Source organism: Ambystoma mexicanum, chromosome 7q (assembly GCF_040938575.1).
Source record: "Ambystoma mexicanum isolate Mex_15411 chromosome 7q, UKY_AmexF1_1, whole genome shotgun sequence".
Lineage (NCBI taxonomy): Eukaryota > Metazoa > Chordata > Amphibia > Caudata > Ambystomatidae > Ambystoma > Ambystoma mexicanum.
Window position 1 is genome coordinate 1,027,767,573 of NC_090941.1, and position 22,373 is coordinate 1,027,789,945.

Genomic DNA, 22,373 nt, shown 5'->3' on the forward strand with positions numbered 1-22,373 from the left:
GGTGGAATCGGGCCCGATTTCCGTCGGGTTTCTTCTCCGCTGCGGGTGGGTCTCTTCAGGTTGTAGATTTTCGCACTTTCGCGGTGGGGGGGTCCGTCAGCGGGGGCTCATGCCGCTATTTCGGGACCATGGGGGCGGTGCTCACACGGAGAGGACGTTCATCCGTGCGCCCCCTGGTGGCCAGTCATATGCAGCTTTTTATTGTTCAGTTCACTGTCATTTATTAAATCTCAGTACAAGCAGTATTCTGCCTGTAAGACCATACTACTACTACTCGTGTACAAGTTTAAGGTTCTGATTCAGCCCAAGAACATGAAACTAGCACATATTTCTGAACAGCTGTGCTGTCCCGTAATGCTCTGAACAATAAAAGGACAAAAGTGGAATACATTTACCACAAGTGAACTCCAGACGTGGCCTTGACATAAGGGGAGCATTACAAAAACTCCCAAAAGGCAAGTTCCCAGAGCCCATCAACAACTGCTGGTGGGAAATAGATCCAAGGCTTTCTGAACTGGATTCGGCTGTCTCTTCGTATCAGTTCCGATTGTACTTGTCCCTTGCACCCTCAAGGTTAGAGACTATTGGTGTGCTCTCATATGGAGCCTCTCTCTGAAACCCTCCATTAAGGAGATGTATAATTGTTATGCTTCATCCCTCTCCTAGTGACACCTCCCCGTCCCCCAGACACACTGGAGCCAAGGCAAGGATACCTACTGGCAAAAACGCATACACAGACCTGCCCCTCCCAGAATGGTAGAAGGGATAACAAAGAACAGACAAGCTAGTAATGGCAAGAATAGAAGGGAAGCATACACCCCCACCTATCCCACCAACCCCCAAGTTGGTATTTGGGTGCCCACTATTTTGCACTACTGAGGTTATGGACATAGCCTGTAGTATAGAAAATACACAATGATTAGTAGAACACATCCACTGCCACCGGCCATAACTAGGCAATTGTCTAGGTGACTAACGTCACAGGAGCAGGGAGGGGTTGGGGGGGACTAAGCATCCCTTTGGCACTCCACTGAAGGTGGTGTGCGCCAATCTCTCAGACTATAGAGTTTCGGGAGAGATACTATATCCTAAGAACTGTAGTTATTTGAGGATATGGAAAAATAATCTTAAAGGAGGACCCTAAGGGTCCCCAGCAACACTGCCCATAAGGAGATGTGTGCTGTCGTAGCAAAACACAGATGCCTTTAATAGCTATGGAGTAGACAGACTCCATAGTACAGGTAAATTACAAAGAATAGAGTTCCAAAAAGAGCCCACACGAATGAATGAGTGGAAAAGGGCTCCACTCATTCAGGATTGGAAGTAAAAGGTCCACAAGTCCAGCAAAAAGTTCTGGGTGGGGGAAGGGGTGTCTTACTAGGAGCAGGGATGAAGCATAAAAAAGATAAATCTCCTTAACACGAAAGTTAACCTTCACAAAGTCCACAGTCTCCTCCAATTTGACACTTAATACCCATCGAATTCATGCCAGCGACATGGTCCTCTTGCAAAGCATTCACGCTATGTTCCTTCAATATAATGGCCACTTCTCAGGGAAACATTATCACACTAGTTTCCCTAGTCCCCTTATTTAAAGTTCGCTACTTAAAACCACAAAGCTTCCCACTTCAAAAACACAAAGATGAAAGACTTGAGGGTTCTGCCTTTTTCATTGTCTCCACAAAAGTGCGGATCTCCATTTGCCAGGAGAATGCACAAACAGAAGGTTGCTTTATTCAGATAAATATTGCTTTTTTCTCCAAGCAGCCAACCTACAGCGCCACTTTCCGAATGGAAGATATTTATGTGAACGCAAGCAAGGGTCATTGAGGCACTTTGATAGAAAGAAAAAAACTAATAGGTAGCAGGAAACAAAACATGGACAATACAAGGCTTTCAGCTTTTCCTTCCTCTACTTACCCCTATTGTGGATGCCATGTAATCAGCACACATTTCAGCAAAGTCTCGCCCGAGCACCCCATAATAAAGTCCATAAAAAACCAAGGAAATGCCGAAGTCCATTGCATCTTCAGGCTTGATTCTGAAATGGATGCAGAGGTTGTCATGAAAATGTGGAGGATAGGAGAACAATGATTTGTGCTGGTTTCCCTCTTATGATTGCACGAGGGCTCTGATGGCGAGGAATCAATTTAGTGCACAATGAGGAAAGTTTAATGATATATAAACAAGTTTACAAGAGACATGTTGCACTATCAACTCGGGTTAAACAATCGATTATTCGCTATATCTATTATCTCTTTAAATACAACTTAAGTACAACTATTGACTATTATTAGGGACAGTTATTCTAAAGTCCAACTAAGGGATTCATAAAACCATATCTGAGGCAGTACAAAACTCCACTCAGGCTGTACCACTGGAGAACATTTGGTAGCATGGACAGAGCAGCTAGGATTGTCTTGAAGGAGAGAGGGTTGTAGGTCAGTACAAAGAAACTAACATAAATATGGTTCAAAGAAACAATAGTACACTAAGCATTTTAAAAATAATGGTTTATTTACAAACCAAATTATAACCCTATTAAGAATAACATTCAGCAGTTCAAGTCGAGTCAAACCTCAATTTATACATTCAGAAAGGCAATATGCTACTCTTGGGGAATAAAACAAGGTTAGTTACTTCTAGATTATAATACATAATTCAAGGGTATTAGACTCTACTGGTCATAACATGCAGTTTTATTCACTTTCAGAATCACCTAGTTATACCACAATTGGCTACAAGGATATATTCTATTATGAATGGATAGAGTTAGGCCACCAGTATTACTTTTAAGAACACAGTTCAGAGCTAGTAAAGTAACTCCTATACTTTCCGAAGGGCCTTTACTCTGCTCAAAGATAAGTATGAACACAGTCAACTATTTTAGAAGTGCACTAAGCAATTCGGGGAAAGCAAAACCCAATTACAGTTTAAGAATAGCAGTAGCTATTGAAGGTCAGTATAACCTATTGGTATATAAATGTATTAAACTAGTTCTATTACAGGAATAGACAGTTTAACCAAGTATACTGTTCAGAAGTGCAATATACAATTCTAAGGCAAGTAAGAAAGTTGACTATTTTAGAAGTGCTCTAACGCAGTTCAGGTAAAGCATAACCCAATTATGAACCCCAAGAATCTGTTTCAAGTTAAGAAACTTGAAACTTTTAAGAGGGGCTACAAGCAACTAAAGGACCAGTATTAAGATGTTTTAGAAACACAGTAAAGCAGATCAGCTAAAGCAAACCCCAATAACACAATTAGAAGAGCACACAGCTAATCAAGGTGTGTAAATCATATTGGAAGGCTTTTACTAGAAATGATAGTAATCTACCACCAACTCCACTACTTTTTAGAAGCGTGAATCACAATTTAAAGCTAGTAAAATAACTTCCATACTTTTTAAAGTAGCAACACCCAACTTAAAAGTATTACCATTTAGAGACTTTGTAATTTAATCTATTGCAGAGATAGTTACAACAAACACTCATTTACAAGTACTTTCACACTATTTCCAAACAGAAGCCTCATCATCAAAGTCCTTCCCTAGTCTATAGCATGAATTTGCTCAGAGGCAGTTGAGGCACCATAGTGGTCTAGGAGCAAGCTGTAGGCAGGTCAGGATAGGGTTCAGGTAGGGGAAAGTCAAAGTTCCAGAGGCTATCTTCAACAAGTATTAGCGTCTGTGTTACTTTATAGTGTTCAGGAACTAAACAGAAGGCTCCATATATGCGTTCCAGCATTAGGCCAGGGTGAATGGCATGGGCAATCTCCCAAATACTCCAATCACCCACTCAGCCTCACAGGATTCATACAACACTTGTACTACCCAAGCCAGTACAGTACAAAAACAGAAAAGAGCAGAGTAGATACCTTTATGATGCAGCAGCACAGGAACCGGTCCTTGGTCTGGAGACTGATGAAATGGACACTGAAGGAAAACTGGCAGTCATCGAAGGGGGAGGCTTCCAACAAAAGATACTTTACAGCTTGTCGCGGCGCTATGGATTTGGCACCCTTTTACAGGTAGAAGAACAAATATCACCAGTCAGATTCTCTTCAATATCTCGGTCATGCACTCTGGTGAAGGGACTTCAGGGATTCGAATCATGTCTCTGGAGGTCCAGCAAAGTTACGGACGAAAATCTGACTTTGGAAGACCATGCACTGCACTCAGACTCAATGTGCCCTGGTTTTGGCATTTCGCAGCCCTGCAAGGTCACAGCACGTTGAGCGATGGCTCATTTTACAGGTCTTTTCAAGGCTGGTGGATCCCACCACGCATATGGGTAGTGGTCGCTGTACTCTGAGCCCCCCAGAGCACTTGGAAGGGTTTAATCAGGCTCCAGTTACACAGCAGCCTTTCTGGTCACTAGAAATGGTTACAGCTGTCGTTTCTTTATCTTCAGCTTCAGATTTGGTTCCAGGATTATCAGGCACTACAGCACAAATTCTGCAAACTCTCCCTGTAATTTACAGAAAGGGGCACTCTGGCTTTCCTATAAGGACAGCTAGCCTCCCACCACAATGGGAACAGCAAGGTTAACTTGTATTTGTAGCATAAATGTTACCAGGTAAGTGAGAAGTGGTTCCAGTGTCTCTCCCCAGCACTCCACATATGGTGGGGTGTGCTGGCTCACTATATAAAATGTAAAGGAGATGAAAATCCCTCTTTACCCCTTGAGAGCAGCAGTTCACATTACAGAGGGGTTGGAGGGGCGCTGTTGCGCAACGAAGATGGCCGCCTGAATGCTGAGCTCCTCTCCAGCATAAATCCTTACACAAAATACACCAAGAAGCTGCGTCCCCCAAAACTGGCTACAATAGCAGAGCTGCCTGCACAAGTACTCCTGCAGATCCCGGAAAAAAGAACAGAGGAAATCGGAGCTGGAATGCCCCGTTCCAACTCGAGGCCGCGTGGGTGAGACAGCGAGCTGTCCCATAGCACCGGAGATGCCAACGCAGAGCTCGCGGCACCGGCGCGTGTGCAGGCCTCAGTGGAAGCGGGCCACGGAGAGAGGCGATAAAGACACCAGCCGCTTCTGCAGCTCCCAGGGCCGTTCCCACCAGACCCAGCTGCAGAAGACGATAGAAGGCACCGGAGGCGCAAGCGGACGATGAACCTGTGAGCCCACGGAGCAAACATCGCTATCTGGTAAGGATGCCACCATACCCCTTCCACCGCAGGGGCATCAACTGCGCTCTGGCACCAAACAGCAGCGCCCACGATCCGCACACGGCTCGGCCTCGCGTAATACGAGGCCCACAGGACTGGACCGGGCTGTTCTCCGCCTCCCCCCATTCATTGGGCCATGCCATAAACGGGCCCAGTACACACCGTGGGCTAGGGCAGCCGCGCTCCACCAGCGCTAACCCGCGCAGGGCCGCCCAGTGAGGACACCCGTCCTGCACCCCAAAAAGGGGGTGGGGGTGAAAAATAAAAAGGGAAAACAAAAGGATCAGAGGCCCCATCCCAACTACACAGTGACGTTCACCAACACGGCCGGGGAGGCTGCCAAGACACAAGATCCACACAGATCATCAGGCGCTGCATGCGCCTGACAATGAGGGCGCCTGGACCAGCCGCAAACTTACCCACCGTAATAGCTCAACAGGTCTCGCCAGCTCTGCAATTGGGCATACCGGCTCCGAATCCAGCAGGAGCCAGGATCAATAAGCCCTAAGACGGGCCCACAAGCAAACACAAGTATCCCTGGCAGCGACCAGATCAAAGAAAGGCAAATACGTGAGAGGACAAAGTCCACTCCGGCAACAACTAAGTGGCACACAATATAAACATGCAGCCTGCTAATATCCGCCACTCAATAACACCAACCACCTTTGGCAAACCCCGGCACTGCTGCTGCAATCGTTCGAGCACAGCGATCCAACACTGAGCTCAGCAGGGGACAGAGCCTACCACCAGTGAACCACCCAAACGAAGGAGGGCAAAGCCAACCGGCCTTGACACAGTCTATCGTGATACCAACGTTCCTGGTGGCTCACATCCACGACGACAGATCCTGATACAGGTACAGACATCTCAGGCTGGTTGACCAAATATATTGGAAAGAACATCACAAAAAACAGGAAGACAGGCCCAAAGGATTCATACACAAATTCGCAAGTGCCCACCAGAGGCAACCACAGAAGCGTCAGCAGACCCGAAATTCGACCACCTCCTCACTACGGTGCAAAACGGGTTCCTAGCAGTCAATATCAAACTAGATGACATCGTCTCAACAATAGGCTCACTCAAAGCCTGTGTCGACAAAGTGCCAGAATTACAGAAACAGAAAACAGAATCTGTGCCAATGAAGATTCAATTCATCAAAATACCCACGACATAACACTCCTGAAAGGGGAGATGACAATGCTCTGGGACAAATGTGAAGATTTGGAATCAAGATCGCGCCTTAACATACGAATAGTTGGGCTTGGAGACCTTTTGAAAGGGACCAATAGAATCCCGCATTGAAGACCTACTGAAATCTCTGCTCGGCGAATACTCCTTCTCCCCACAGTTCTTGGTTGAAAGGGCGCATCGTACTCTGGCCCCGGCCCCCAAGCCGGATGCCCCCCCCCCCCTTGTACGGTCATCGCTAAGCTACTTAACTATAGAGACAGAGACACAGCACTGAGAATGGCAAGAGAATGAGACCCCTGAGACACGGTAACGACAACATTCACATTTATCCCGATTTCTCAGCTGGAGTCCAGACTCAAAGGCGATCCTATGAAACAATCAAATGCCAACTCAGGCTGAGGAAAGTACCATACGCCCTACTGTTCCCCGCAAAGCTGCTTAAACATGGTGGATGGGCACACTTCAAGACCCCCGCTGAGGCAATGGCTTATGTAGAAGCAGCAATCCCCCTCCCTCCCTCCCTCCTGGAAGAAACTAACACGATCGAAACAACCTACAACAACCGGTGGAAGAACCCGGGAACTCCAATGACTGCAGGTAGCCACACAATATTCTTTATTCCGTTTATGATACTATTGTGGCGGACAGGGGGGTTGGGGGGAGCATCTCCCATAACTTAATTTGGGCCGGATGAGAGACGCTCGGCTATAGGGGCTGCGCTGCTGCACTTGTCTCCCCCGTGAATGAACCACAAGTTTGTAACAAGGGCTCATCATCATGTTGGGGCCGATGATGGACACGGGGCGCAAGGAACTGTTTGGGTGTTTGAGAATGTTAATTTATTTTTGACAGACCCCGGCTGGGCACTGGGAGTTGAGGTTAACTGGTATCAATAGCTTAAAAATTGCAATCACTTCAACACAAGCTGAACGCCACAAGAGAATGACCCCCTTCTTTTTGTACCACCCATATTAAATGAAATGGCACATCAGGCAAATCCACATGCAGGGTTCACACTTAAGCTGCTCACTTGGAATGTCGTAGGCTGAACAACAGAGCAAAAGCTAGCAAAGTAGGAACATACATCAATAGACACCACCCACATATTGCTATGCTGCAAGAAACCCATGCACTACAAAAGCTCAATGATCTTATTCTACGACAATGGGGGAGCAACAGACATTACACTGAATACTTACTAGCAAAATTGACCCCGAGGGTAGGTACGTGATTGTGTGGGGCACCATCTCAGGCGAGAAATTAATCCTAGTCAATACTTATGGGCCGAATACAGATGACCCCGAATTCTACATTAGCGTGCTGGCCGAAATCGGCCAGGCAGTGGACACGTGTGTGTTGTGGGGAGGCGACTGCAATACCATTCTCGATGTTGACATGGACAGATCTTCCGATAAACAGAGGAACCTCACTAGATCCGCCACTGTCCAATGTCAAACCCTAGTGGAATAAGACCTGATAGACGCCTGGAGAGGGACGCATCCGGTAGACAAATACACGTTCTATTCATCAGTCCACGGCACTGAATCAAGGATAGACTACTGGTTCATCTCCTCTCACTTGTTTAGTTCAGTACAGCACTGTGACATACTCCCCCGCACACTATCTGACCACTCCCCAGTCATACTCTATTTGAGGATCCAGAACATTAGACCACCAATTAGACGGTGGAGAATGCCCCCAAATATCCTCAAAGACCCGAACATGTTGGAGTCATTACACATCGAGATTGAGGAATTCTTCCAGCAAAACAAAGGATCAGTAGATAGTAGGTCAACCATATGGGAAACATTCAAGGTTTGGATAAGAGGTCATATAATGTCTAAAACAGGGCTGCTTAAGGCTGTCAGAACCGAACTAACCGAAACCGGGAGAGACCTGAAAACACTCGAAAATGACTATAGTAAAACACATAAACAAACATTAGCTGAAATCAATGCACGCCTTCAGAAATTTAATGAACTGGCAACAAAACAACAATACATGGCTATTCCAGCCAGGGCATGCAGATATGGGGAAAGCAATAAGGCAGGACACTTACTAGCACGTTTACTAAGGAATGAGTTTAACCACACACCCATCACAAGTATTGTTAACGGGAAATGGGGAGGCGGTAAACTGGGAAGATAAATTCTGAATTCACCAAATTCTATAACAACCTATATGCGAACCATGACACATGCACTCGGGAAGACCTGAGGGGGTACCTAAGCAAGATCACACTCCCTAGGCTCTCACTAGAAGACAACTGGGCCCTGGAACAACAGATAACCAGTGAAGAAATCGCTGATGCAATCAAATCCTTGGCAGCTGGAAAAGCTCCAGGCCCGGATGGACTGAGTCCAGAACTATATAAAGAGTACTCCGCCATACTCTCCAATACTAACACTTGTATGGGAGGAGGCTATGAGAACTGGCTCCCTCCCTGACACAATGACAGACGCCATTATCAGAGTATTATTAAAACCTAGACGCCCTCATCACGAACTGTACTCCTATAGGCCCCTCTCAATCAACGTAGACGCCAAGATCTACGCAAAGGTGCTAGCAACTAGATTATTACCCAAAATGACTACCCTCAGGCACCCTGATCAATGCGGCTTCAGCCCGACAAGGTCCACGGCCTTAAACCCACGCAGACTGTTCGGAGTCATGGCGCAGATTAAACCAGGGGTGCAGGCAGTTGCTGTAACAGTCGACGCCGAGAAAGCGTTCGGCTTGGTCTCTTGGGCCTACTTGTTTGAGGTCCTAGATAAAATTGGATTCGGTCCATACTTCACACAATGCGTCAGGCTGCTTTACACTTCCCCCCAAAGCCAGGGTCCTCACGAATCATACTTTGTCCAACCGTTTTAGATTAAATAGGGGATGCCCCCCTCCCATCCTCTTTGCTCTCATGATAGAACCAGTGGCAGCAGCGGTCAGGCTAGAACAGGAACAGAGGGGCATAAGGATGGCCGGCATTCTCCAATGTATATCGTTATATGTGGATGACAAATTACTGTATACATGCGAACCAGAGCAAAATTTAGCTCCCACTCTGGCAGTGATGGAAGAATTCATGGTATTCTCTGGCTACAAAATAAACACCACAAAATCTGAGATTTTCCTTCCAACTCCGGCCACCACCCGTCCTACACATACGCATGGCCGTAGTTTCGTTTATTCAGCATGGTTATTCAAAGCTTGGTTACAGGTTGCTTATACATTACAGTATTACAATATGACAATGGAGGGAAAAGTTTACAGATTTACAATAAGGCGGATATTTTACAAATTTACAAATGAACATATTTTACATGGAATGCAACAGTGTGGTGGGCTAGTAGTATTAGTGGTCCTTGTTCTTTATCCACTGGATATAGTTGCGTCTAAAGTGTGTATATAAGTTTTGGGTGTCCTGAGGGATGGTGGTAGGGCGTTCCAGTGTTGGGCTTTTTTCACTTGGAAACTGTTGCCACCCATTTTGGTATGTTTGAACCTGGGAACTATGAACAGGTTTGCGATGGAGGTTCTGGTAGGTCTGTTGGGGATGTATTTGCTTATTCTGTCAGCTAGGTAGCGTGGGGCAGCGTTGTTAAGGCATTTGTGAGTTAGAGTTGCTACTTTAAGCAGGGTTTTGTCTGTGGTGTTGAACCAGTTATGGGTTTTCCTAATGTTGGAGATGTGTTCTCTCCTGGGAATGCTGAGCGCTGCATTCATCCCTTTATCCCCTAACCATATCAGATATCTTGGATTTCTCGTTTCCAGAGATAGGACGTCCCTATACACTGACAACTATGAATCCCCATTACAAATGATCCATACTAAACTACAAATATGGACTCCCTATATCACTCATTGGCCGCGTCGCAGTACTCAAAATGGTGGTGCTCCTGTACGTGTTCAGCAATGTCCCAATATAGCCAGGCAGACCCTTTTTTTGAAAACCTACGATCCATGGCAACAACATTCATATGGAACAGTGGTACTAACAGAATGAAGGGGGAGAAATTGGTGGAGCCGTACGAAATGGGGGCATTGCTGCACCCGATTTCGAGTTGTACTACCTGGTAGCACAAGCACAATACGCTTAATACTGGCAGGGCCCAACAGATCGCACACCACATGTCCCGATCGAACGCCATTCGGTCCGGCCTACTGACTTGCGATCCATAATATTCACGAAAACCCACAGGGATGAATGCAAACTTGACCCGGCAACCTCCATGATTGCAGCCTGGGCCACGATCAGTAAAAGAATGCAAATAGACACCCTATGATTCGCAGGTGTCGCTATGGAATTTCCCGGGCATCAAACCCTCATACGATACCAATATACATAAGACATGGGTTCCGGAATATGAAATCAGAATGAGAAACATGTTTCCAAATGGTAGATTTGTTACACCAGAAGATTTTGCAGACACAGTGGGAAGAACCCAATTGGCCACCCTCCAATACCACCGCATGAAAGCTGCTTTCAAGAAGTGTTGAACATACCCAGAAGAACCACCCATACATGCATGTTTTCAGTCACTTTATTCACAATCTGGTACAGGGGTGTCAAAGCTATACAACATAATTCAAACACACTCAAAATCTTCAAACAACATCAAAGCCTCATGGCAGATGGACATGGATATAACCATAGAGGGGAAATGGTCAAGATATTGCCTTTTGTCTAAAAAAAGTCTCACCGAATGCCGGCCTCAGACTGATACAATTTAAGCTATTGAAAAAGCTCCATTACACCCGTTAAAGTGGCGAAATTCTACAATACATTGTCAGCATGGAGCGGATGCGTTCCATATGTACTCGCCATGTCCCCTGATCTCTAGGTTCTGGCGGGAGGTTGCAGGACTGATAGAGGAGATCACACAGATCCCAACCCAGCTTAGCCCCCAGAAATACTTGTTCGGCGACATAGGTAAAGTACCAGAGAAAACTAGAAGATTGTTCAATGTAACGTTTGCAGTAGCGAAGAAATCTATTCAAGCATGGAAAAGCAAGCACGTCCCCCGCACAGAACATATCCTTCAAGGACTAACATACTTCAACGAATGCGAAGAAATCTATATAGGAATGACACCAACAACAAGTAGACCAAAAGACATATGGACTCCGTTTAGAGCGTACCTGAATAGAACCCTATCTGATGAAGAAAACTGATAGGGAATAGACTCTGCCCAAAACTAGACAGATTTTGAAGGAACTTTTGGGTTGATATCACTTAGAACCCCCGCAATCTGATTAAATGCAAAGATTTGCACTGTCACATTGGTGTGCCATAGAACGGAGACTTCGAGTTCCTCAACTCCGTTTGTTTAATGAGGAAACCAGGCTGCTGTGGTCACAACTTATTACTGCGCCCGAAAAATATTATGCTGGAGACTAAGTCCAATTGCTGTTGTGTGATGAGGAAGTTTAATTGATCTGCCCTATGGATTACACCTGTTTCGGCAAGGTGCCTTTCTCAAATCAGGGCTTATCCAACTTTATTTCTCTTGATCATTACTGGAAGTGTAATAATAGAGATCAATCCCAACTGCAAATATCATTGCCGCGTCCAGCGTTCAAACGAAGTATTGGATCTGCCCAAAACTAGATAGCCCAAAATCCTCTTGATACGGTAAACTCTGTAAATATGTAAAGGTGTAAAGGTACCCGATTGCTGTCTAGACATATGAAATATAGGGTCTACGTATTATATTGTATGCTTCAAAGTAAGTGATAATGTGGAACAGCTGTGATTTGATTAGCAAACCAAAAATAACTTTTAAAAAAAAGACAAATTACAGAGGGAAGCCCAAAGAGGCAACCCAGCCTAACCCCAAAAGCTATAGGGAACTATAAATCCAAACACTATGGAGACATAAGGTCACTCATAAAAAGTAAAAGACTAGGCGAGAGGGGAAACAGATTCCCCATCGAACTAGGGACAAGAAAAACAATTAACAAGTCCAAGCAAAAAGGTTCTGGGTTTGACAGGTCAGGACGATTGATCTTATTTAAGAAAATCTTACCCAACAACTATCAAGATTGGAACTTATTGTATTGACCTATGAAGGAAAGTGGTTGCTGGTCCCTGTCAGGATATGAAAAAAAATAAGTGCTGTTCGCAAACATGTAGAGTCATTGGCATCAAGGTTTAGGCTAAACACTAGGGACAGGTCAAAAATGTGAGGCGGACATCGTAAAGATTTCAACTTTAGCCATATTATTAAATGATATGATCACTGACCTGGGATTCGAACTTGTGTTGCTCAGTGTTGTCTTGCTTCCAAGGTGAGCATGTTGCAGCTGAGCTATCCTCCCAGTACTGGTTGGATAAATGCCTCACTATCCCTACCTTGACAGGGATTTCCCTGCCTAGAATAAACTAAAGGAAACGGAAAAGAATCTGACCCTCACACTTGTAGAACAAATAAAGCAAAAATTAATTGTATGGCAATAATGTATAACATATGATCCGATTCACAATATGATCAATGTCTCTTATAACAACCTCGGTGAGTTTACTTTCCCCAGATTTGAACAATTTGCGCTACAGTTCAAAGGAAATCCGGTTCAACACAAAGATCTGATACAGTTCTTAAGGTTTGGTACTCTATTAAATAAAGTTCCATTGCTTCAATAAAGTGTCAAGAAACCATAAATTCCCACTTCTCCTGGAATAGCAACGCTTCACATTTGTCTTCTCCAAGTAAGCACCATATAACAAATGTCTGACAGAAAAATTGTCACAACATTTGGTTTAAAAAACAAAGTATTCCAACTCCTCCTAGAGCAAGAACAGGTTTCACGAACACCACATGTCTGTCATGATGGATTACTACAATTTTGGTTTAAAAAAATTAAAGACTTTTTCTCTCAAAATTATCAAACATGAGATCTTGTTAGAACTACGGTTCAGCACTTGCATCATCTAGTACCTGGCTCATTCCTTTGCCAAGTCTTTTTACGGAAAAAAAATCTTCCCTATGCGTGTACTCGCCTGCCAGTCTACTTCAACAACAGAACAGAAATGTGCTTCTGTAGTAACTTTCAACTTAGAATAACTACTTCATTGGGCAAGTTGCAAGGAAATAAGATGCCACATTAGTGCTCTTTAAGACTTCTTGGCAACAATGCTCCTCTCCCTCTGGATAACGTTCTCCAGAAGGGCAGCCTCTTTGCCACCTTTCTTTCCACTCTGTACAAACAACCAAATAATGACCACTAGATAGTCTCACTTTTCCTCTGTCTTTGCAATTAAGATCTTTATCATCTGAAGATCTGCGTTTCATTGCACATAAGCAGTCAGTCTCACAATCATTAAGCACTGCAGTATTCCTCTCTGGCCTGGAGTACTGTTTGTTATATTGGTATTGCTGATTGGCAATACACTCTTGGCTTGGGCACTGAGTGTACGTTTTTGGACTGGTTAAAGCTTTCCCCCTGGGGTTTTTGGGCTTTCCACACTCTCATGCACTTATTTATACAGTCACTTTGTTTCAACAGGCACCACTTGTTGGTTTCGTATCACTATTCAAAATTACTGCTACAGTTGCTTTCACTCACAAGTGAAGCAGCCTGCCGTGAACATGCAGACAGCGTTGGAGAACTCAGTCACTTGCAAGCTGTGAACTCCCAGCGTAAGTCGCCAGATTACATTCAGCTCTGTGTTTGCAGGTCTTCAGTGATTAGGGCTTCTTGCGGTCGGGGGGTACAGACGCCTCTGGTCGTCCTCCACTCACGACTGAGGAATGGACCCTCCTATGCTCCCGATGAGGCCAGGTGCAAGCCAGCCAACTGGAACTTCTAAAAGAGGAAACACTTACTGCGCTACTTTTGCTTCACGCTGCGTGATCTCTGCACAACAAAATTTCACCGGGCAAGCGTCTCTTCCTCACACTTCTGGCTGCACGACCTCCGCAACAGGGAGAGTCAAAGGCGTAGACTCACAGGACCCGCCACGGCTTCTAGAGTTTGTGGTCCCATCGTCTTCTCTCGCCACCGACTTCGCTCTCAGTTGCAACCAGGGCCTATACTGCTTCAACTGCTCTGCTTCTCTCTCCAATGCCTGCACTCTGAATCCTCGTACCAGCATGGAGGGAATTATGGAAATTATGGGACCTGAAGTTCCCAACAACCGTTTTTCTAGCCTTTTGTGCTTTGCCTTCTATTTTCTACAACATTCTTTTAAGTAATTTCATATAATTCAGTGACCGTTCTTGTTTGAGAAAAGAATCAAGGTGTTCTAGGCTTTTGGGGATTACTCACACTTTTTTTGAGTTCGGAAGTATTGAGCTCTAGGTGCTTTAGAATGGGTATCATTCACTTTGACCCCACAGGAGCTTTGGCTGACTTTACCCACATTTATGTGTTCAACAACTGGAACAGTTGAGATTATTGTTGCAACAAGCGCTTGGGTATTTTGGCATTTGTAACATCTCTTTTTTTAGAGGAAGGTTAATACTGGGCCTCATTATGACCCCGGCGCTAAACCATGGTGCTATTAGCACCATGGTCCTTGCCGGGGTCCGCCATGGTGAATAGCGGAATTACCGCCCCATTCCAAGGTTGGCGGGGTGGTAATTCCCCATTCACCATGGCCCCTTCCCCATTTATGTCCCATAGGGCTCAATGGGAATGGGGAAGGCGCTAATTACGGCACCGTAAATTACGGTGCCGTAATTAGCTCCTAGGTCCCTTTGCGGGTTGGTTTTTTAACGCCTGCTAAAAGCAGGCGTTAAAGTGCAACCCACAAAGGGACCTCGTAATCAGGCGTTAAGGGTTTAACGGCGCCAACACCTTTTACAGCGCTGTTAACCCCTTAACGCCTGGGTTGTAATGAGGCCCACTGTCTCATATCCCATTGGTTTCTCATCTCCCCGAGCCTTTCCTCCTCCCAGGTGATCCTCCCGCAGAGCACAACCCCCAAAATCAGTTTCCCTGGCAACCTGGGAGGAGACTTTAGGCAGGGATTTGTTGAGGGATCCATAGGATTTATCACACTGCAGTGAAGAAAGATGAGATTTCTCACTGTACAGCAATATTGATGGTTGTAAGTCAAATGGTCGAAAAAAAAGGGTTTTTTTTATTTTATGGGGGGGTCCCCCCAACCCCCCTTCTTTATTAAACATTTTTTAACCAACCAAAACTAAAAAAAATATATAAATAAATTAAAAAAATCAACCTTTTTTTTTTTCGACCATTTGACTTCGATCAAATGGTCATTCGATTTTTTATTTGACCTTTTGACCGGACAGCACATTGATTACATACCATGTGCAGGCCTTGTTGCTTACATTACCATTAAACCTTTGTTCTGCAACTTTGTTTATTAGTCCATTATCTACTGGTAGCCTTGGGACGTAATAAAGGGAGTGAAGTGATCCACAAGATCAAATAGACTATTAATGTATTCCCACTAGCATAAGGAAGATTTAAATGCGTCACTTTTAAACCATTGGTTTTACACTCAGCTATAACCTCGGTATGCAGTGAATACTAATTTTGTGGGTGGATTGGGGAGTTTCAAAACAAGTTATTCAAAGTTCTCAAAAAGGCAGTAAAGGAGTTCAATATGCAGACAGTACTAGAGTCAGTGACCCACTTGGTATGACTTTAAAGGTAGCTTTCCTCCAAATGAAAAGGAGAGGAACTGCCAATCCCAATCATCCAGGATTCCTATACCTAGGATCCACCACCAAAGGCAAGCGCAGCTGCAGGGAAAGACATTACACCCTATGTTATTCACAGGGTTCACTGGGACTTCAAAACAGGTAAGCAGCTACTCATACCAGGATCATAACAACCACCCCAGGCAAGTCCGGGGTGTTGGGCACATCTGCAATCACTGTGGGTTCCAGGGTTGGAGGTCCAAGAGCCGCTTTACATTTGGGTATATGGATTGGGCAACGGTCACCCCAGAAGCAGTCTTTCAGCGTCCCTCTGCAGCATTTCAGGATTCAGATTTTAGGCTCTGGTGGTCGACTGAAGAATGGCTCCAGATGCACGAAATCCTGGGTTGGGCAAACCACAGCCCACCTATCAGACAAGACTCTTGTCCCCAGTCAACATCTGACCCCAGTGTGTGTTGCTAGGCAGATTGTGTGGCCAATAGCTTTGGCTAGCCAGTACCAGTTTGAAGGGTGCACATCCTTACCGTTGGTGGATTGGGTGTGCTTCGAGTGCAATTCTTCGATAAGGACTACTGCAGCCATTGGAGAGATCAAGACCCCTAAGAAGAGGTGTAGCCCGCTGATGACCACAGGACTGCTGCAGCTGACCAGAATTGCCTTCAGCCAAGTCCCGGAGAAGGCCAGTTGGTGCTTCGACCCCTGGACTGATGGGAACGGCCAGTCTGGCCCCTGCTCAGGGATCCATGCCTGTTGATCCTTTGTAAGTGTCCCTGGACCAACCGGTGGACGGACAAGCTCTCACCTGGGATACCGTCACTGTTCAGCGTGCATCCTTGGAGGATCTTCAGCTGCTACAATACATCTGCTACTGCATTTTCAGACTTCTAGCCCCAACGGAAATTGTGCAGGGACTGCTGCTTTGTTCACCCATCGAAGATCTGACCTAGCAACCATTCTTTGCTCCCTGTAGGTCTCTTTAGGTTGCCTGCTCTTCAGAAGTCTTCTTCCTTTAAAGGGCGTTCAGATGAGTGCCTGGAACTGCAATACAGGTGCTGCGACCGACAAAATCACGCATGCAAAAGTGACCTCTGCATCCGAGATGCACAAGCCTACCTCAACCGAGCCAAGCACTGAAAAATGTGTCCCCAATGAAATCCAGAACCTTTTAAGTGATCTCTGGAGGAATCGCAGTAAGAGTTAAGTTAAGTTAACCAACATGTTCCTTCACCACCCTCCTCAATAGGGTTACTTTGGTATAAAGTCCTGTCTCAATCTTTCTCTTCTCTGACTTAGATCGGTGGCGGGCTAGTCAAGGATCCCCTGCTGGGCATGCCCCAATGTGGTGGGATTGAGAGTTACTTGTCTGAACTTAGCTTACATTTTTAGAACTCTGAATCAGAGCCACTGGCATCGTCCAATCAAACAGTAAACCTACTGTGACGAATCCTTGGATGGCATCCCTTCTCCCATATGGGGGACTCTTCCCATGGGGCCAGAGCGATGTAGCCACAGTCCAATCCAATAGTCTCCCTGGGGGTGGTGCATCGTAGGAGGATCACATGGTGAGGGGACCCCCCTGCCCCCATATGCGATGAGGGACGACATGGCAGGGAGAAGGAGATATCCACCTCACCCCCCCTTACACCTCATGTGTCCATCTACACGTGTAAAGTAGGTAATTCTATTTCCCTACCTTATTACTGAGACGAGGAAGAGAAGGACTACCCATGTGAATCCTCTATTAAAACTGGGAAAAGGAAGAACAGTTACCCAGTGAAGAACAATCATATTTTGAATGAGACAAAGAAGCAGAGGGCTGAAGAGCACCCCCCGGAGCCAACAAGCACAGACTAGTCAATATGGTCAATCTGTCAGTATGAGCGCTACAAAAAGGAAAGACGACCAAACATGCTGTAGAGTCCTCCCATGAGGAACTGCCAGAGGCCGATCGAGCAGGAGAAGTAGAGACAGGTATGCTGAATGGGGAGCAGGACGGGTCATAACTGACTTCGAGTGGAGAAAAGGCCACTTATGGAGCCAGCTCAGGGAGCACCCGGAGCCCTAGCAGCAGAAGGGCAGGGAGCAAGAATCGTGTCACCCAGAGAAACTGGGAACTCACGGAGCCCCTGCACAAAACAAACTGAAGGCTGGATAGAGCCTCTGCTCAACAGCAGATCACCAAGTGGTCGAGCCCCACGGCCACACAGACGAAGCCAAAGGGTACGCGGTTGACCGGAGGGGAGCTAAAACGAAGGTGGCAAGCAGAAAGGCTTAAATAAAGTCAAGAAAGGAGGGTCTGAGACCCAGAGAAGTCGCACATCAAAGACACGAGGTGTCAGAAAGTACCTGGCAGGATAATGAACCAGGTGGCTCAATAAGTAAGAGAGACCCCCATCCCTCTTCGTCGCAGTACCTGGTGAAGAAGAGAACCAGGTCTGCCAAGTGTGGTCTGGGACCCATCGCTAAAGAAATCTTAGAAAGCCAGGGGAAAAGGAGGCATTGTCTCCTGGCATTAAGAAGCAGAAGAGACTGGGAGGAAAGCAAGGGATAAGGGAGTCCTTTCCTCCTGGCATTGCAAAGTAGAGAAACCAGGGGCACTGACTAATTTCCCCTGGGACTCTGGGACACAAAGAAATGGAGATATTCTTCATGATAATGTAAACAGTCAGAGACACCAGGGGAAGGGAGGCATCCAGATGGTACATATTCAAGAAACCTTTCAATCCTCCATCCAGAATAAGGGAGTCATTCCTCTGGACCCAGCAGAGACCTTTTCCTTAGTTGTTGAAGTGTAAGGGAAGGACATCGGATTGGACACGAGAATGGACATTTATGAGTTTGACATTCTGATAATCTCCTTAGTTTATTGGGGCAGGGAACCCCCACCTTCGCTTTAGGGATAGGTAGGTTTTTCCCTTTTCTTTTAAGCAAATAAAGGTTTATAGCAACCACTATGCCACTTTTGTGTCGGTCTTGTACTTCTGCACCCTACTACCTGACAAGTATACCATTTGGAACTAATGACTATAGGGTAGTAGGGCCCAGTTCATCTCAGGGCTGGACTTGGTAGGGAACTATTCTAGTGTTGCTCCGAAGTGTTTGTGTTTTATCCATCCTATAACATACTTGTATTGCACAGGTTTCTGAATCAAATGCTTTTCTATCTTTTCACAAGAGTGAATGTATATATGTACTTCCTAGACATTTAATTTCTTAGTGTGCATTTTAAAGGCCTGATATGTTATTGTATATCGTTGTACTAGGTCAGGATTACAGAGATACATAGACAGGGCGAAGACCGCTCTATTTCGTGTGACCAAAGACTGGGACGGCATGCAATCAGAGTGCAGTCAGACTTTGGGTTCCAGTAGCTCCTCCCTTGTGTTGAGAGGCTACACCAGAAGGCTGGCGAGGTAAAAAGCAGGGCAATGAGGATGATTGCAAAGTTTCCAGCAACAACGCAGGATAGGGCCCAGGGCAAAACTGCACTCCAGCTGTTGGGAACGTTTTTCTAAAGTACTCCCCAAAGGAGCCTCCAACTATTAGTATAAGGCTGAACTACTGAAAGTAGTGGCAGCCATGGCAGGGCAGCCAGGTTTATCTTGGGAGGGAGAGAGGGCTATAGAGAGGTACAGAAAATGTGTAGCATACACATAAGGTACCGGGAAAGCCAGCCTCCCAGTTAGGACTGGTTTCAGGCAGGCCGAAGACAAAGGGCTGCAGAGTTTCGGACTCCTCCCTCATTTCCTGTCTTCACAGACACTCTGGAGCTTCGGTGGGCTACACAAAGGGTTTCCACCAAAATTCAAACCAGGACCTCCCCTCTCACAGGACAGCAGAAGGACCAAGAAAGGACAAACTAAAAATGGCAAAAAAAGAACTACAATTAACTACATTTTTGTGAATGAAAAGGCCAATAGCTTCATTATCGATATGGAGATAGGAAGCCGAGAAGAAAGTGACCATTTACCACTTATTGTAATGTTGCAATACCCGTCTGAGGAGGCAGAATATCATATGGCTGGGAATTTAAAAGTAAATAATGCTGCTAATCAGATCTCTTGGAATCCCACAAAACTAGAAAAAGTGAATGTGGTAGCTGTTAATGAGCTACCAAAGTGGTGGGATATGATAGATGATAGACCATTATTCATAGCAAATTTATTGGGAAATATGAAGAGGTCATAAGTAAAATCAAATAAGCTGCCTCTCAAAAACGGAAGTATTCCAGCAATGGTGAAAAATGGAATCTTACACATGGCAAGCACAATTCATATGATCGAGCAATTAATAAAACTAAAAATGTGCTGAGGAAAGCTATTAAGCACATTGCTGAAGCCAAGAGTAGTGATGCCACCAAACAGATAAAATGGTTAAACAAACAACATAGGAAGTGGCTACGTAACCATAAAAAAACAAAGTATGTGAAACATGGCTAAATATTGCTGCACAAGCAAGAAGTAATAATCAGCAAGGGATGTGGAGAGCAATAAATGACGTTAAAAATAATTTACTCTCCCAATTAATAGTGTGGCAGAAAAAGAGTGGTTTACGCATGTAAAACCTTGGGCTCTGATGAGACTAAAAAAGTTGATAAGTCAGGCAATATGGGTGGGGAATTATTCTGAAACTTCTCTGGTTACCATGATTGAGAAATTGCATTCTTCAAGAGCTACAGGCCCTGACGGGACCTGCAATGCTCTACTACGTTTGGCACCGGAAGTATGGGGAAAAAGAACTTAATTTACTGTTTAGATGGATTGGTATGAATGGGTTGATCCCAAAATCGTGGCATGAAAGTGTAATATTGCCGATATACAAAAAGGGTGAATGGAAAGACCCTAAAAACTACTGAATGCTGGCGATGCTGGACATCCCGGCAAAAATATTTGCAAAAGTATTACTGGATGATCTAAACATATGGATTAAGGGGAATAAGATCCTGCCGATTTACCAAGCAGGGTTTCGAGAAAAATCCTCTACTATTAATTTTGTATCAGCAGTAGAGTACTTGTAGAATGTCCACACATTGCCAGTATATGTGGTGTTCATAGATTTCTCAGCCGCATTTGATACGGTGATTAGAGAGAAACTATGGGACAAATTGAAGCTGTGGGGGATACCAGAAGGGCTACTTTTTATGATAGTTACTTTACTCTGACAACTTATAAGGTAACTTTGCAAACAAGGGTCACTCTCTAACTCTGTGAATATGATGGTCAACAATTGCAAAGACTCTGCAGAGCCTCGCCTTAATCAATGTACAATATCTACCGATTCTACATCACGTGCTTAACATGTGTCAGATCTGACATGCTTGCTAATCTGTATCCTTGCATGAGTACTAATTGCACTAGGCTCTCTTGCAATCCGGCCAGTATTTACACAGATTGTGGTATTGTTCAGTCAGCATCTGATACCTCAAATCTACATGTATCTAGACATGTTGCCAGCTCTCGAGTCTAGTCATATTTCGCCATACTGATCAAAGCTCTATTCAAGATGTATTCAGCCAACCTGCGCTATCTCAAACTCTGAGATATTTAGACCTATTGCCTCGTCAAACAGAGTAGCACTCAGCCTGCTGGCACGAGGCAAACTTAGATAGCAACCTTGTGCCCTACTTCACTGTGCAGCCTCTCTCCTAAGCCCAGAGGGCTTGCATACACTGCCTTACTAGCACCTATTCAGTCAAGACCTCACCTTCAACACTATTTAGAATGCGTCTACCTACCATAAGTTTACACGCCTCCATCCTCATCCTCCTGAACCTCGCTACTTATTGCAAGATGGCATCACAATCGTCCATATTGCCCCTTCCTTCTAGGCTCACCGACCAGACTCCACCCCCATACAGACCCAGCCAACTTTCAGCTACTACCCAGTCTCCCTCGTACTACCATAGACAGGAACCTAGCACTTAGAGCTAGACTAGCCAAAATCCACGAGCCACTGGCCCGATCGCGGACTACCTCACATAAATCCTCAAAGCAGTCGCCTCAACTCAGCCCCAACATCAAAACCTCTAACTTACATCACAACCTCACCTCCAGTCCCATACTCATACACCCTTGCCAGAGTACACCTGGACCAACTCAAGATAAACGCCACACAAGCACCACTGAAAACACAACCACCACCATAAATACAGTCAGCCCTAAAATCAAGGGAGCCCTGATCAAAGCTAGATCCTTAGTAGCAAATGCTACAGAAATAGACTTGATCCTCAAAGACGACCAGACTTCCTCGCTATCACAGAGACCTGGTTACACCCTGCTGCAGGCCCCATGAATACGCTAGCAGTCCCAGATAAGTACACCATACTGAGGCAAGATCGCCCTAATTCCAGAGGAGGGGGTGACGCCATATACATAAAC

The 22,373-nt window shown here is 45.3% G+C and overlaps 1 protein-coding gene across 2 annotated transcripts in view; it reads right to left on the bottom strand.

Moving 5' to 3' along the window:
* Nucleotides 1–22,373, bottom strand: part of RNF121 (ring finger protein 121) — a 421,292-nt gene that overhangs the window by 201,606 nt on the left and 197,313 nt on the right. For both annotated transcript variants that reach the window (XM_069640316.1, XM_069640317.1), the window contains exon 6: nucleotides 1,921–2,041. In XM_069640316.1, the coding sequence (XP_069496417.1) occupies nucleotides 1,921–2,041 (121 nt within the window). The remainder of the gene's footprint in view (nucleotides 1–1,920; nucleotides 2,042–22,373) is intronic.